Source organism: Drosophila busckii, chromosome 3R (assembly GCF_011750605.1).
Source record: "Drosophila busckii strain San Diego stock center, stock number 13000-0081.31 chromosome 3R, ASM1175060v1, whole genome shotgun sequence".
Taxonomy (NCBI): Eukaryota; Metazoa; Arthropoda; class Insecta; order Diptera; family Drosophilidae; genus Drosophila; species Drosophila busckii.
Window position 1 is genome coordinate 344186 of NC_046607.1, and position 17090 is coordinate 361275.

The 17090-nt window shown below is 36.0% G+C and overlaps 3 protein-coding genes across 4 annotated transcripts; all 3 read right to left on the bottom strand.

Moving 5' to 3' along the window:
* Positions 1-1343: 1343 nt before the first annotated feature.
* Positions 1344-1920, bottom strand: LOC108602729 (ubiquitin-conjugating enzyme E2-18 kDa). Its single transcript, XM_017990881.1, has one exon. The coding sequence runs from the start codon at positions 1878-1880 to the stop codon at positions 1419-1421; it is 462 nt and encodes a 153-aa protein (XP_017846370.1). The 5' UTR covers positions 1881-1920; the 3' UTR covers positions 1344-1418.
* Positions 1921-2047: 127 nt separating this feature from the next.
* LOC108601245 (alpha-Est6) lies at positions 2048-6050 on the bottom strand. The gene is made up of 6 exons (XM_033294183.1): positions 5911-6050; positions 3756-4068; positions 3546-3696; positions 2919-3482; positions 2694-2860; positions 2048-2605 (listed from the first exon to the last, which is right to left on the bottom strand). Exons 1-6 carry the CDS (start codon positions 5955-5957, stop codon positions 2132-2134), a joined length of 1716 nt encoding a protein of 571 aa, XP_033150074.1. The 5' UTR covers positions 5958-6050; the 3' UTR covers positions 2048-2131.
* A 7438-nt stretch (positions 6051-13488) lies between these two features.
* Positions 13489-15524, bottom strand: LOC117134624 (esterase B1). 2 transcript variants are annotated; one of them, XM_033294184.1, is made up of 3 exons: positions 15115-15524; positions 14060-14944; positions 13489-14000 (listed from the first exon to the last, which is right to left on the bottom strand). In XM_033294184.1, the coding sequence occupies exons 1-3, from the start codon at positions 15454-15456 to the stop codon at positions 13542-13544; spliced, it is 1686 nt and encodes a 561-aa protein (XP_033150075.1). In that variant the 5' UTR covers positions 15457-15524; the 3' UTR covers positions 13489-13541. The 2 variants fall into 2 exon arrangements, with proteins under 2 accessions (XP_033150075.1, XP_033150076.1); XM_033294185.1 differs by having other exon boundaries at positions 13890-14000; positions 14056-14944.
* Between the last annotated feature and the right edge of the window lie 1566 nt (positions 15525-17090).

Sequence of the window (17090 nt, forward strand, 5' to 3'; positions counted from 1 at the left end):
TTTTTGTTGTTGCCTTTGTTTATTGTTTATAGCATGTGCAAACAGTCGAGTATACAAAATTGTTTCTGCTGCCGCTGCAGTTACTTCATTCTTCTTCTTCTTGTTTGTGTTTCGGGTCTCCCTTTGAGGCTGCTATTGTTTGTTTTGTGCCTTTTCATTCTTTTTTTGTGTGTGTGCAGTTTTTTTGCTGCAGTTTGTCACACACTGGGTGTATATGCACTCAATTGCTTTTGCTCTGGGCCTCTTCAATCAACAGTTATCACACAAGTGTTAGAATAGAGCACTTTTACTTTACATATCCTTTGGCAACAACTGTCGGACCTACCCGAGTCGATTGCTACCAGGCGACAAGAAATTTCGATATGTAATTTATTATTTTTTTCTCACTCAACCTTAAAATTTCTCTTTGTTAATGTCACTCAAATCGAGTCAATTACATGTGCCTAATATTGAAGTTGTGTTTATTGTCAAATGTGATTAGCTTAAAATGTTTAGTAAGTGCAGCTAATTTATTTTATTAGCTCAATAGCTTAATATAATTAAGTTTCATACTACAGTATACAAAGCAAACTTATTGCTGCTGGCAATTTTTTTAATCATCAATTTGGAATTGTTGTTTTATTTATTAAACATAATCAATAGAAATAAAAAAAATAAAACAAGTAATACTTGTTCAAGAATTGTTAGCCCTAGCAAGTTAATTCTTAATGGAATAACCTGCCTATTGCGTTGTTGCAGTCGACTGCAGTTAAGGTCATATGACTTTAATATATATACCCCCTTAACTAATTGCACTTTGGAATTACGCTTTGTATAGAAATACCATTTTCTTTTCATCATAAGAATAGTAATAAGTCGTATAAGCTATGGGAAATTTTACAAATGCCGCACGGTTTTCTGTCACGCTATCGTCTGTATGATAGATACTTTTATTCGAGTACAAAGAATTTATTATTCTAGTCAGTTTGCATCAACTGACAATAAAAACTCAAGCACATACTGTTTTGCTTCTACAAAAGTATTAGTAAATCTTAAACTTTGCTTAAAATTAGTTTTATTAGAGACTGCTTGATCCCAACAATTAAGTTATTGCATTAGACATGCTTACTTGACTACCTACTACCATTGAAATGGTGAGCTGTGAGTTCAAATTACAGTTCATTGATTTTTGTATCCAACATCGACTATATTGGAGTAAGATAAAAAATTAGCAAGTATAATCCGCCATGTTCTTATTATTAGGGGATACTAATTTTAGGACGTATTACTGAAAACAGAGTGAAGTCAATTATAATCTGCGCATGTTTTTGGAATGGAATAAAAATGAAAATAAAAAATATCCATTATCAATTTGTATATCATTTATCTATATCGAATTTTGATTAACAATTATGTGCTGCCCAGAGTCCCACCATATCCTATTGGGGACGTTTTTCTGCGTTCTTCTTGGTGAGCTCCTCTGCAGTTTTAAGAAACTTTTTATGCTCCTTTACGAACTCCTCGGCCACATCGGAGCGTAAAGGATGCTCAGGCTGGGGATTATGCACAATGTCAACAAGAGCCTGCAGGACCTGATCGGTTCGCGTGGTTGGCTTCCAATTGTCAGCTGTGATTATGGGAAGGCATACCTGTCCCCTTTCATCGATATTGGGATGGTAGATTTGCGTCTTAAAGAGTATCTTCGGTGGCATGAAAGGGTACTGAGGTGGGAAGCTTATTTCAAAACGAAATGCTCCCTTGCTATAGGGCACCTTCTCCGGGACAAGCAGACCCGTCCAAAGTAACAACGACTCATCCGAGGCTTCAATATTACGAAGCATCTTTGACTTCGTGGCAACAATATCGTTTAGCTCATGACTTAAACGACGGGAGGCAGACATTTTTTATTAATAATTTTTATGAGAGCTGTTAAATTTTATAATAATAAATAAGTTTTGGCATTTACTGCCAAAAGATTGACAAGCATAGTTTTTACATTCAGTTTTATATTTTCGAATTTCGATTTGGGAAAGCTTTTTAAGCTCCAAATACACACAGCTATTAGAACAACCTTCAATAAATATGATGTCACAAATTTACAACAGACTATTTGTTTTTTATTTATTACCTTAAAGTATTATCAAAGGTTGCATTAAAAGAACAATTCACTATTATTATTATAAAGACTCTCCCAGCATTTTAACTTAGACCACTCTGGCAGTTCAATATATTTAAGATCGTCGCTTATGTTCAAACATTTGATGGTCTTATCGCTTTTTCGCACTGGATCCCAGGTGATCATATCCATGCCATTGATATCTGAACTATATGGATTGCCAGTGGTCGCAAAATGTGTCCAAATACCCACGGTGCGCTCAATATTCCGAAATTCGCGACTCTCCGTGGGCATACGACGAGCCAAGAGACTTGTAAACTGATAAGTTAAATCGTCAGCATGACTTACGCCTTTAACGCCACGTCCAAATCGCATTATACGATAGGGAAATATTAACTCCTCCGAATCGAAATCATAACGATAAAAATATACAGGTGAGCCAGCAGCATGAGCATGTCGAGATCGTAAGACACGCAGTGCAGGAAAGATAAAGTAAGCCATTGTGCATAGCTGCAAGAGAAAAAACAAAACAATAACCACAATTACTAAGATTACACAGATCTGAAAGATTCACTTTTCTGTTGCCTCCTCAACTCACATCCATGTAATTATTTGACGTAGCCCTCTCGCCAGAAACATGCGCCTTACGTATCAGCTGAGCCCATTTCTCAAGATCTTCGCCTTTTGCTACAGAGCGTAGCTCACTTGGTATAAAGGGAGTTGCTGCATCCAATTGCTGCACGACCTGTGGCTTAAGTGTTATCTCTGAAAAGGAACCCACAAGAACTTGAGAATAGTTTGACTGATTCTTCAAAGCACCTACCTGGCAGCCAGAGAAGGCCTTCATTTGAAGTATTTCCAATCATCATGGGTATAGAATTACTCCAAGCATTTCTCATCATCTCACGGGGATGCTTGGGTATAACGCACTCAGGCGTTACGAATGGCTCCAAACTTGGTCCAAAGGCAAACATTACCTTGTCCTCATGATCCTTGGGCGTAAGTACTTTTTCCTCCACTCGTATTAGATCTCTTGCTTTGACAGTCTGCAGAAACGTCAAAACATCTTTGTCATTGTTATCGCCTTTGTAACCAGCAAGTTGGGCAATTCTATAAGCACGATGTGTGATATCTCCGTTGAAAGCCCAGGAAGCTATTGCACTTCCCGACTGTAGTATGCCGCGATGAAAAAGACCTTGGGTCTGCTCGGTCAACATCATGTAATGCGTGGAAGCAGCCCCTGCACTTTCGCCAAACACCGTAATGCAGTCAGGATCACCACCAAAGTTGACACAGTTGTTCTTAATCCATTTTAGCGCCATCACTTGATCCTTAAGACCAGCATTACCAGGCACGTTTAAGCCAGATGCTTTCAAACTCAGAAATCCTGCAATTAATGTTAGATAAGTAATTTAGGCTAATAAAAGTTTATAATTGCCTTTAAGCCTACCCATCGCGCCAAGTCTATATTGTATGGTAACCAGCACTACATCTTCCTTGATGAAATAGTCCGGTCCGTACCAATCCCGATTTGCTTCGCCTATAATGAAACCACCGCCATGAATCCAAACCAAAACAGGTCGTGGCTTGGCAGGATTAAGCTGCAATTGAAAAAAAATTCAATTATTTCTTATGAGTATTTTATACAAAGACAGCTCACATGGTTGGTGTAAACGTTCAAATAGAGGCAATCTTCAGAGCCCTCGACCTTGTCATACACGAAATGCACCTGAACCGATTTATCTTTAGCCTGAACGCAGTCTCTGACGCCCTCCCAAGGTGTTGGTCGCTGTGGTGCTCGGAATCGCAGCTCACCTATGGGTGGCTGGGCATATGGTATGCCCTCGAAACTGAAATAGGGCGTGTCGTAGAGGGACAACCTCTTGACTCCCCGTACTTTGCCATATTCAGTGTCGGCAATGACGAATTCATTGGAGGTCTGGCGATATTGTTGAATTTTATGCTCGATGGTTCTGCAAAATTTGAAAATTCGAGACAATCAACAATTTGCAGCAGTAGGCCTAGTTAATCTGATGCTTTTGTCTGCTGGTTAATTATCCAAACTACGCATATTTAAATTACAAGCGAAATTAATTTGTGTCAGCTTAGCAAACTAGAGACCTCTTTCAAAGTTATGTAAAGTAAATTATACCTTTGTATAAACTGACTGACAAACAGTCTGGTCACGCTATAATGCATTCGAGTATCATACTTGCTGACTGACATGCAATGTTGATTTGGTTATATTTACTTACACTTAAAATAAAAAAGTTGTAATGTTAGTATAAAGTTCTCTATAAAGTTATTAATCAAAAGAGGTACAGAGCTTTTGAATTTTTAAAGTTAAATAAATAGTGTGAATAAACGCATAGGGCAAAAATACATTTACTCATAGATAAGGAATCGTAGTAGATACAAACGTTATCTTTAATGTTAAAAAATATATATGCAAAAAGTCTACATTTGTATTTGTTTAATTAGATAAGTTACGTAATTAATCAATAATTACGTTATTCACACCAATTAAACTGTCTTCGTTCCTCAAAAGTCAATTAAACAATTAAGGTTATTTGTAGTTGACTCTTTCCGTGCTTGGAATATTATTGAGTGTCATTCTATGAAGCTGTCGTTTATAGAACTGTGATATTCCAGCTTGCTTACCAATTGTAATTCATAATACAAAGATTAATTTTAATTACAATTCACACCATCTGTTACATTTTAGCAATAATAATATAATAGGAGACATAGGAGACATTTACAAATAATTAAACCAAGTTCGGAATATTTATATTATTCTTAATATGACTATATCTGTTGACTCCCAGCTTGGTATATAATTTATCGTCCAACACTTGTTATTAACGATAATCGTTTACAAAAAAATTGAGTAATCGGGCGAAGTACTGAGAGTTGGTATAATATACTAAATTGCAAATGCAACTTATATACAAATAAAAAAACTAAAATATACTAAAAAAACACTAATGCTTTGACAAATTGAAGGTTTAAACACCAAATTGGGAATGGCACCAACTGAAAACCACCATGTTGCGGCCACCCTTTTTTTATCAAATATAGTCACCTTGATACGAGTTTCAGTTTGCCATCCGATAGGGACAAAACTAGCAACATAGTATTTCAAGCTGCTTTAATATATATAATAATAATATAGTCCAAAATAATATAGTCTGAAGATGACAAATTACTTCTGTTTTGAGTTTCAATTACACATTACGCTTTCAGTAAAAAAGAATCACAAGTCATCTTATTTGTCATTCAAAAGTAAACCTGATATGATTCAAAAGCATATAGTATATCAGACTCTGTTCAAAAAAGCGTAGAATCAACAAGATTAGACATACCCATAAGACAAACCAAACCTGGTTTTGTACATACATTTGTATTTGTCTTAAGTTTGTATTCAAATTTTCAATGTGTTAATGAGAGTTTATCAGTGTATGTATGAACATTTGTATGTGGAAGAGTGATTGTGGTTTCGGCAAGCGTCGATTATTATGCACAGTTTTACACTGTCGGTAGCGCCAGACTGTACTTTCCGTATTGGTTTTTTATTTTTATTCATACCGATGCAATAATTACCATATGCAATAATTTGTGTCACAACTTAAAAATTTGATGAGATCACTAATATTACAAATATTTCAATAAGACTTTAACTAAAAGAACACGCAAGCCAGAAAGACAAATATATATGTATAAATTGAACAATTAATTCAGTAAACTTGAAATTTAATTATATTCAAAAAATTTCAAAGTAGAAATTTTAAGAAGCAGTTACAAATTTAACATACTTTAGACGCCAGCGTAGGCGCTCCACAAAACCCAGATTTTTATTCATTTTAACCGAAAACTGTTTATAAAGTTTAAATAATGTTATCTCTTATGTTTTTTCTAATTTCTCCGATGAGCGGACTGAAACGCACCAGCGCTAAACTGAAACTGAGAATTAAATAAATTCTTTATTGTATTGAATTTAGCTATCAGCGTGGCGACTATAATGCGGGGAAACAAGTGGCAAAGCGTATAAAGTATACACATTTAGCTATGTATACAATAATATTAACAACAACAAAAACAGAACAACGCACATAAAGAAGCAAAATAACATAGCAAAACAGATAAAAAATACATATATGAGAATGTATTTCAAGTACGCGTTAAAGCGGCCACCGGCACACAAAACGCAGATACAAATACTTAAGCTTACATAGAGATACATATATGTAAATACATGTATAAATACAAGTTAAACTAAGCGCGATCGCCAAGTGTAGACACTCAACTGAGATAGACAAAAATATAAATATAAGTACATAGAGAGCGAGAGTGTGGCGCCTGCCTCTGAGCTCGTCTTAATAGAATGCATAATTGATCAACAGTTAGCCAGTTAGGCTACAAGTATCAATTATGGGAGGCCAAATAGGCAGAGAGAGGGAGCAGTCACTATATGCGCTCCACTCAGTGGGAGTGGGTCAGACACTCAATTATGCCAATGTAAACAAGCACAACAGCTGTTGCTCTTGTTGTTGTCGTCATGGCAATAAAAGCTTTTGCAGCATTGCTCGTTAGCAGATGCTTAAAGCTTTGCCAAACAGTGAAAGCTCGAAATATTATTACGATACAATACACATATAATAGTTGAATATATACATATTTAATTTTCGTAAGCCATTCCCAAATCTTATCTTTGGAAAAACAATAACCTTTAAATCGTCGCTTATACCTAGAGACTTAATGGGTTCCTCGCCTTTGCGCACTGGATCCGAATTGATCCCATCTGTGCCACATATGTATGTATGTACATAGCATATGGATTTAAAAGGGCCACAAGCTGTTTCCTATGTTCCTGTTTCCTCTTAATATACTTGCGATCATCAACGTGAAAGAGCAAAGAGCACAAACAAATAAGAGGGCGCACTAAAATTGGGCCCAACCAACTAATATATACACTTTGACTAGGGTATCGCAGCACGCACATGCAGGCACTCACAAGCACAGACACGAAACAGCTAACGCGTCACAGCTCATTTTCGCTGTAGCGTCTGCAGCGACGTTTGTATAGTGACTCGCAAGCATACATATGTATGTATGTATATTGACAACTAAAAATAAAAAAACTGTAGATTTTAGATTTGTAGTTCATCTCAAAAGTATAATTTAAGTTGTTTTAATTAATAACAGAATAATTAAAATAAAAACCTTATAAGTAAATGAAAAAATATTGTCAATTGAAATATTAATAACACCTAAGTGTTTTATCCAATCGTTTTTGTTATTTATTTTAGATTTTGCCCTTTTTCACGATATGCGGGGGAGAGGACGGAAATAAATAAGGCTCCGGTGTTGGAGAACCTACAAACAAATTTTGGTTGCTCATACATCCAGACAGACGAACAGACTGTCATGGCTATATGGACTCAGTTTGCTTTGCTGATCAAGAATATTGCATATATACTTAATGGGGCTTGCGAAGCCTCCTTCTCCTTGTCTCATTTACACAACTTCATAATGACCTTAAAAAATTTTATAAATTATATAATATAATATAATGTCAAAGTGTATAAACCGACAAATTAGTCATTCATTTTTTTTCGATAACTATTGGAATTTTTTCAAAAATTATTGAATCTATGATCATTGTTGGAATTTTAATAACTTTTTGTTGATAAATTTCAGACTTAGCGATAGCTTTTTGATGTTTCAATAATTATTGTTCTACCTCATTTTTCAGTTGTTTATCTCTTTAAGTCATTTTATTAAGAGAAATATTCAGTTTCCCGGTTTGCCCGGTGGTGCCAAGCACCTTAAAAAATTTTTTTTTATAAATTTTTATTGAACATTTTTGTCATTTAACGGTTTTTGTTTTTCTTTCAATTTTTCTTTCAATAAAAATACACTAATAAAATTATTAAGCAAATACAATTTTTTGTATTCTATATAAAATTTTCAAAATTAATCCTTATATGCTTTTGTACAAAATGTTGTTGTTGTCAATGTTGAAGTGCAAAAGTTGGTTTACAGCATATGATTCTTGTTCACCAGGTGCAAAATAGAAAAACTAAATGAAAAAGTACTGGCCCTTAAATAATTCAGCTCTCTAGCTCTTATGGGTTAGGTTTTACAGTGATCACCAGTCACACGTCAGGACAAACTCTTTCGTATATATAGAATTGAGAACATGTAGTTTTCTAGTTTGTTTGTTTCGCAGCAAATTACGCATTTCTTAATATTAGACCGAACATGGTAAAATTAGAGTTGTTAACTTCAGTAAGAAGCTTCTTGAGTATATAAGGTATGCAAACGTCTAGGAACTCCACTGCTAATAGAATTTATTTGGCAGCTGAAAATGATGTGAGATAAATTAATATTTATTTTGAGTTTCAATGTACACAGAATCTAATACTTTTCATCATGTCGCCCTTTTAGACAGTTTAATCTTTTCGCATATAATATAATGTGAGGGATTTTCGAAAACATATCCTTGTCGTTGCTCTTCTTATAAGTTAAGCAATGTCTTGAGTACGATAAGTGATGTATGTATATATCCGTTAAAAGTCAGTCACATCCAACAGAGGCACAATTCAACATTATCCAATTGAGCGCAATCACTTCATCCCTTAGATCAATATTACCTGGGACGTTTTTATTTATTTATTTATTTATTGTACAGAAGGATATAAATACAATTTATATCCTACTGGGGTTTTGCATAGCACTGGCTACTAAGCCCTTCGGCTAAATACATTTTATATTTTGTCTTAAAGTTTAAAGGCTTTGTGTTGATTGTGCTTATAAAATAATAATATTTACATTGTGTTACATTGTTATTATTATTTGGTAATGCTTATATTTTAATTTTGGCTTCATTGAAAAATTGAGTAATAGTAAGGATATTTGAGTTGGTTGGGTAGGAGAGTAGGGTATAGGGAGAATTTAAGGCGTAGGTTAACTAGAATAGGAGATATGCAGTCTTTAAGGATATGTTGTAGGGTTATTGTTGGGTTGTTTTGGCAATGTCTGCATGAGTTGTTGGTATTGGGGTTGAGATAATGTTCATGGGTTGTTTGGGTGTGTCCGAGTCTTAGTCTGATGTATTTTATTTGAACGCTTCTGGAGATTGTTTCATGATCTATACTTTTTATATAATGATTATCGTTATAAGTGTTGTTGTTTATATGTTGGTACCATGTAGATGTTTGATTGAGTTTATTTAGTTTATGGTGGACTAGGCTAGTTTTGATGGTTTTATTGATATCTTTGATGCTCAGATTATGTGTGAGGATAAGTGGGAATTTAGCTTGTTTATCGGCGAGTTCATTTCCTTTAAAATTTTTATGTCCCGGTTTCCACAGTAGCGAAAATTTTGGGTAATGATTCATTATGATAGTTCTAATCGAGGCGGGGTAATAAGAGAAGTTGTCAGTGTTGCTAATAGCGTGTAGTGCTGAAAAGGAGTCCGAACAAATTACGTATTTTCCGGGCTTTAGTTTAAAAATTTGAGTTGCTTCAAAAATTGCTATGATATCTCTGCTGAAAAAACTGAAGAGAAGTTTGGTAGTAGACTAGTTTTTACAATGTGGTCATCAGTTGTGATGGAGAATGAGGTTGAGGTCAGGGATTTTGATCCATCTGTGTATATGAATTTGTGATTGGGTAAATTGTTTTTTATATTAAGGAAGTGTTGTTTGAATATGGTGTCGTTTATGTTTTGGACTCTTAGTTTAGAGAGCTCTGTGTTTATTGTGTTTTTGTTAAGCTTCCAGAAAGGTTGTTTTAGATTGATTATCGGAGTTTGGTAGGGTTTTATATTTAACGAATTGCATAGATTTATTCCATTCTTAATTGCGGATGGAATTTTGGTTCTATTATAGGGCTTATTTATTAGCTTTTTGGCTATTACATTAAGTGGTGAATCTTTTGATGAATATATATTTTTGATTAGCATAGCTTGGAGATAATTTCGGCGTTCTATCACTGTATTTATGTTAGATTCCATGAGGAGATTGTTAATTGGTGTAGAGCGATACGCACCTAAGGCTGTTCTGATTGCGTTATTAATGAATGTTTGAACTCTTTTAAGTTGTGTGTGGGACGTATTACCATAAAAGCAGAGTCTATTTTTGATATGATGATAGTTTTTATAATTGATGTTAAAGTGTACGTGTGACAGTTAAATTTGCGACTAGATAAGCATTTTATGATATTAATTTTTTTATTTAGGGAAAGGGTAAGTTCGTCGATGTGTTTAGTCCAATTGTACTTGGAGTCAAATATTAGTCCGAGTATTTTCATGGATGTAGCAGTTGGTATGTCAAAGTTGTTTGTTGAAATTGTACATTGGCTGATATGTAGGTGTCTGCATTTATTTAGTGAAAGTAATGAGCCCAAGAAAGAGCACCATTCTGATATTTTTTAGAAAGTGCTATCGAGGTTAACTGTGTGGTGTCTTTGGTTTTGGTTGAATTTTACGATGATATGGAAGTCGTCTGCGTAACCTACAAATGAGAGAATTTTTTTTTTTTGGAATATTTATTATATTTTCTAGTTTATTGTATACTATAATGAAGAGAATAACTGAAACAGGGGAGCCCTGAGGAATTCCATTGCATTCCCTGCATTTAATTTTCCTATTATTCATAAAGTTGTACACATATTTTAAGATATTGGGTCCTAGTTCCATTCGTGTAACTGTTTTATGATTGCATGAATACCAATTTTATCAAAGGCTTTTTTGAAGTCTATGGAAATTATTGATACGTACTGTTTGTGAGATAGGGATTCTGTTATCAGATAATCTAGATAAGCTAGATTGTCTGTAACAGATTTCCCTTTTTTAAAGCCAATCTGCTTATTATGTATAAGTTTGTTCGTGTGACAAACCACCATAACCTTTTGGCGATAATTTTGTCTAATAGCTTGCCAAAGCAGGGGTTCAAACTAATAGGTCTGTAAGAGTTAATTGAAGTTTTATTGTTGTTTGGTTTGATAATCGGGATAACTAGGCTAGTTTTGTATTGCTGTGGTATGTGGTTATGGAGTATGTTGTTGAAGTGTTTTACTATGCGTGCTTTGACGGATGGGTCAGAGTTGGCTATCATGGGATATGAAATTCGATCAAGACCGGGGGTGTGACCTTTTAGACTAGATATAGCAGAGTCAAATTCTATTTGAGAAACATCGGTTTCGATTTGTTGGGCTGAACGAGATGCGCAAGCGATGATTGGGTATATTGAACTTTATTTTTCGTTAATAAAAGTTTGTGGGAAGTTTGTGTCATTCGATTCGGTGGACTAGAAATTTGCGAACGTGTTGGCTATTTCTAAAGGTTCGGAAATTGTGAGTGATGTTTCAGGAAGGTAGATAATGTGCATGTTCTTTTTGTTGTGAAGACCACAGAAAGTTCTAATGTTGGACCAGATTTTGGATGTGTGGGTCTGTGGTTGAATGTCTGATGTAAATTCTGTGAGAGACTGTTTTTTAGCGCGTTTGAGTTCTCTTTTAAATTTGGCCGTGGTCCTTCGAAAATTAATGATGTTAGCATTGGTGATGAGTTTTTTAGTTTATTAGCGGCTTGTTTTCTATCAATGTTGAGAGTTTGCAGGTTCTCATTCTACCATGGTACATTTTTATTGTGCTGATTTGTTGATGTTTGTGGGATAGTGTAGTGAGCACTTTGTAGGATTACTTTGTTTAGATTGGCTGCTTCTTTATTGATGTTGGTGGATGGAGGAATGATTTCGTTAAAATAGTTAGTTTTAATTTTGAATTTAAACCAGTTTGCGTTTTTAATTTTGAAAATGGGTTTGGATTTAGGGGCGTTTGGGTGTGCATTGGGGGTGGATAGACTAATGAAAATGGGGTAGTGATCGCTCCCATGAAGATCGTTTAATATTTGCCAGTGTAGAAGGGGAAATAAGTTAGGTGAGCAGAATGAAACGTCAATGTGTGTAAATGTGTTGTGTGTGGACAAATGGGTGGGAGATTTGTTGTTCAGTACAATAAAGTTTGAGTCGTTTGTGAATTTGGTTAAAATATTGCCTCTTTGATTATTTTTTGGCGAGCCCCATATCGGATATGATATGATAGAGTACCATCAATTTTGCGCATTATTTTTTTAACGCAGGAGACGTTTTGGGTTTTAAGTTCAACTTGGATGATTTCTTCATATATACCCCGTAGGCTGTTAGTGCATATGACGCCTTTGCAGGTATTGAGAGTGCGATGCTCAGTGACTGTAACTGAGATGTCGTTGATAAAGTTTGTCATCTTAAGTAGTTTTTCTGCTTGTATGGTGTTTTTAGTTTTAACTAAAAGGTCGCTACTTTTGAGTGTGCGGCAGAAGAAAACTTCACCTCCGCAAGTAGAGTCAATAATTTTTTTAATTACAAATGGGGATAGTTTGAACTGTTTTTCAGTATCACTATTTCTCGATATAATAATATATTTAGCCGTTGTTGAAAGTGAGCATTGTTTTTGCGACAGTAAGTTTGCCCACAAGGGCTTTTGGCGATCGGGGCGGCCCCACTCACTCATCTCGCAGCTTAGTGTGTTTTGGCTCGTTTCTTTTATGCACTTATTTGTTTTCGTTTGGTATATCGATAACGGCAATAGATGGAGAGAGATAGTAAATGTAAATAAGAACGATAATCTGTTTGTGTAACTTTCGCAAAGAAGACGACTGTTCACCTCGAGATCACAATTGAGACTGACCTGGGACGTTATATATAATGAATCCAAAACATAAAGTGCGATCATGCCTCGCTATCGTAGTAAAACAAAAAAACAACAAAATGTTTAACTTAAATTTATTTAAAATTGTTTTTTTCAATTAACTTATAAGAGTCATAGTAAGAATAAACATGCTTTATACCAAGCATGGTGTTAACATGAGGATGTTAACGAGGGTCCAAATAATATAATTTATAGATTTAATTCAAGATCCAATACTGTTTTTCATCCCCTAAGACTAGATTTAGTTATATTTATATTATATTGTAGAATAATTAGTCCGAACAAAAAAATATAATCTTTTTCATCAAGCACAAATTAAATTTGAGTAGTGCAACGCAAAAATACACGAATTTACGATTTGCCGAAATTGCTTACTCCAGCTCTTATAGTCACAAAGCTTTTGTCGGTCACACGGATGGACGTGGCTGTATTGATTCAGTTTGTTTTGCATACATACATAAGTATTTTATTGAATCGGAGATCTCTGTTACTTACACTTGACATCTACATAATACCCTTTTAAAATATCAAATAATATCAAGAAATACTTAAATTAATTTCAAAGTATTTGAATGAAGACTTATTTTTGAACTTATTGATTACCAACATTATATTGTAATTTTAGTTAACCGTGGATATCCAAAAAAATATTTTTATTCATAAATATGCTACATATGTATATATTCTGGATTCAGCCACCAAAGAGTAAGTTGCTATCATTATCGTAAATTTTATTCCATATTTTGAGCCCATCCCTTTCCATCTGTGTCTGAAACTCCACATCATGGCCAATATTCATGACCTTGAAAGGTTCCTTTTGATCCAGCGGTATCCAAACTTCCGGATGCGTTTCATCACAATTCGGGTCCCCGGTGCGTGCGAATGTCGTCAAAATGCCTATCATGCGATGCATCGTTAAGTGCTCGTCCGAATCCGTAATCAATTGGTTTTGTCTAGGAAAAATGTAGCCGAGGTCATCAGCATGGCAGACACCTCGCTTAATGTCGTCTCCACATAGCTTTTCCCGCATTAAATTGTGACTGGGGGAGTCAAAGTCGAAGCGATATAGGTAAGTGGCTGCCTCTGCATGAACCAGCCGTGAACAAACCACTCGATGCAGACCATGCCAAAAGAGCTTATAGCTGAAGAGCTGAGTTGCAAATGGCTCATCAAAAATTTCTTACATTGTTAATATTAATACCTACTCACATCCAATAACTGTGTTACATTGTTCTTATCGATGTTACGCGGTCCATAATGGAAGTGTATTAATTCTTTGGCGCGCTCATTCCGGTCCCTCTGACTCAGCGACTGATAGAGCTCATATGGCAACACCAGCGCCGGCTGCTGCTTAATCAGGTCCAACATATAGCCGTTGCACAGCTTACAGTGCGGATACATAACGAGACCTTCAAACGAGGTGCCGCCCAGCAGTAGCGGAATTTGCGTTGACCAGGCCTGCCGCATTAGCTGCAGGTAGGAATGCTGCACTAGGCCTCCGCCTGTGGATTCCACGCCCGGCACAAAGGGATGCAAATGCCCGAAGCAACGTTCGTACGGTCCGTACAGATCATGCTGCACCAACTGGTCAGCAGGCAGCTCCCGCAAATACTTTAAAATGGCCGTTTCTGTTAAGTCACCTTTGTAACCCGTCGAGTGGGCTAAGCGACAAAATAAATCGCCCAGCTCGCTAGCCTGCGCCCAGGGGCTCAGTATAGTACCCGACATCATGATGGCCTTATGAAACAGATCCTTTGCTTGTGGCAGGCACATCATAAAGTGCACAGAAGCTGCACCTGCGCTAGTGCCCATTAATGTTATGTTATCCGGGTCACCGTTGAAGTAGCATATGTTGTTTTTTATCCAGCGCAAAGCCATTAGCTGGTCCAGCAGACCCGCGTTGCCAGGCACGCACGTTTCGGCACTGGGTAGTCGTAGAAAGCCCAGTGCACACAGACGATAGTTGAAGAGCACATAGACAATGTCCTCACGCATCAGAAAGTCTGGTCCATACTTGAACTTTGTGGCGCCACCTGTGCGAAAGGCCCCGCCGTAAATATAAACAATTACAGGCAATGGCTTCTCGGAGTCAAACTATGTTCAAAGAAAAGAAAATGAGCGATTGTCGGGGATCATGTTAATGAAAAAGTAACTTTAAATGTGTTGTTTAATCTACATAGCTACAGAGTCTACATCGATATTATTGTCTTTCTAAAAGAAAGAAAAGTTAAGAAAATAGTGTGCACATAATTTGTTCCACTCACTTTCTTGGTATATACATTCAGATGCAAACAATCCTCGTTGCCCAACACACTGTCCGAGGATCCCTCCATCTGAACTGGTCTGCAGCGTTCCTGCTGACAATTCAATTCCTTGCCCACCCAGGGCTCCGCTAACTGCGGTGCCTGAAATCGCAACTCACCTAGAGGCGGTTTGCCGTACGGAATTCCCTCAAAACTATAGTAATCATTTTTGTTGATGCTACGCTGTTGTCTGCCCTTCACCTTGCCCATAGGCAGTTCTACAATCCTTGTGTGCAGCTTCACTAGCAATTGCAAGCATTTGATTTGGTTTTTGCTACCAATTTGTTGGCCCAACTTCAACATGTCATTACTGAATAATGTATACTCAGTTAGCTTAGGCTAACGCCACTTTGATTAAAACTGAATTCTTCATTTACTCTAAATTTAAACATATATAAGTTTCAGTTTTAGTTGGGAAACTATGCGATGAGTTTAAATGTTACTCTAATAGTAAATCAACAAAGACAAACTGATTCGATGTCTGTCTGTTCGTCTATCTATCCGCCTGTATGAGCAACAATAACTCAGAGACTATAAGAGCTAGAACAGCCAAACGGTACGTAGGGAATTATAATTCCGAAGCAGTCTGCTTTAATTTTTATACACTTTGACATTTTGGTAAAAAATGGAAAAGGGTATTATGAAGTTGTGCAAATGTATGTAACAGGGAGAAGTAAGCGTGGCAGACCCCACAAAGTATATATATTCTAGATCAGCAAGACAAACTGATATAGCCATGTCCGTCCGTCCGTCTGAACGTTTTAGCAACTGTTTCTCAGTTTCTAAGAGCTAGAGCAACCAAATTTGTGTATAGGTGCTCCTATATCCAAACCCGAACGCTTTTATTTGATTGTTTTTATTTCCTCCCCCCTCGCCGCAAATCGAAAAAAAACGATATTAAGAAATAAAAACATTTAAAAATCAGAAATTAATCACAAAAACGCTTGTTTTAAAAAGTTCGCGTTAAGAACTTGGGAGTTATTCACATTCTTATTTTCAATATGACGCTTCATACAAACGTCGCTGCCGACGCAGGCGGCGGCGTCGCTGCTGACGCTACAGCGAAAAGGAGTTGAGATGCGTCAGCTTTTTTGTGTGTATGTGTTTGTGAGTGCATGTAGTCAAAGTGTATATAAAAGTTGGTTGCGCTCAGCTATAATTTGTCCACTTGTTTTAATTGCTCCCCCCTACAAATGAATCATATAAAATAAATAATATTTCTGAGCGATGATACCAATTTTTAGAACGATCGGTAACTACAAATTATTACATTTTTCATATAGACAGCGGGGTAAGAGCAGCAGGCAAGCGTCGTATGTGTTTCAAGTGTATCAGCTCTTGTTTTTAAAGATATATAATTATTTTCCTTTCTCTAAACGTGAAATTACTAAATACATTTCTGCCTGCTCAGACTTATTGTTTTCTCTGGCTGTGGCTAAAAATTAATTGACTTGGTAAAGGGTGCAATTAATATTAAATGTGCTTGTATGTGTCTGTGTGAATTGAAACAAAGGTTCGCTAATTGTGAACTTACAACCTAGTTGCACATAAAAATCCACTTTGTAGCTCATTAAACTTACGTACCTTTTAAAACAAGCTACAACAACAATAGCAGTAGCATGGTCAACGGTTATTAAATGTAAATAACACGAACAGCTGTCTAAAAGTTATGGAGCTCTCTGTACTGTCGCTCGGTATAAGCACTATCAATATAGTTTTTATGCCATATGTTTTTCAACATGAGTAACAACAACAAAAATAAGAATAACAACAGTGCTGTAACAATTAGTACAACAAAATCATTATATACTTGAACGATAAGCGTTCGGGTTTTGTCGAGCTTGATTAAAACATAAACAGAGAGTGCCTTGATAATATATATAATTACAGTAAACGATGATTACAAGACCCGCTCCAGTGAAGATGATCTACATACA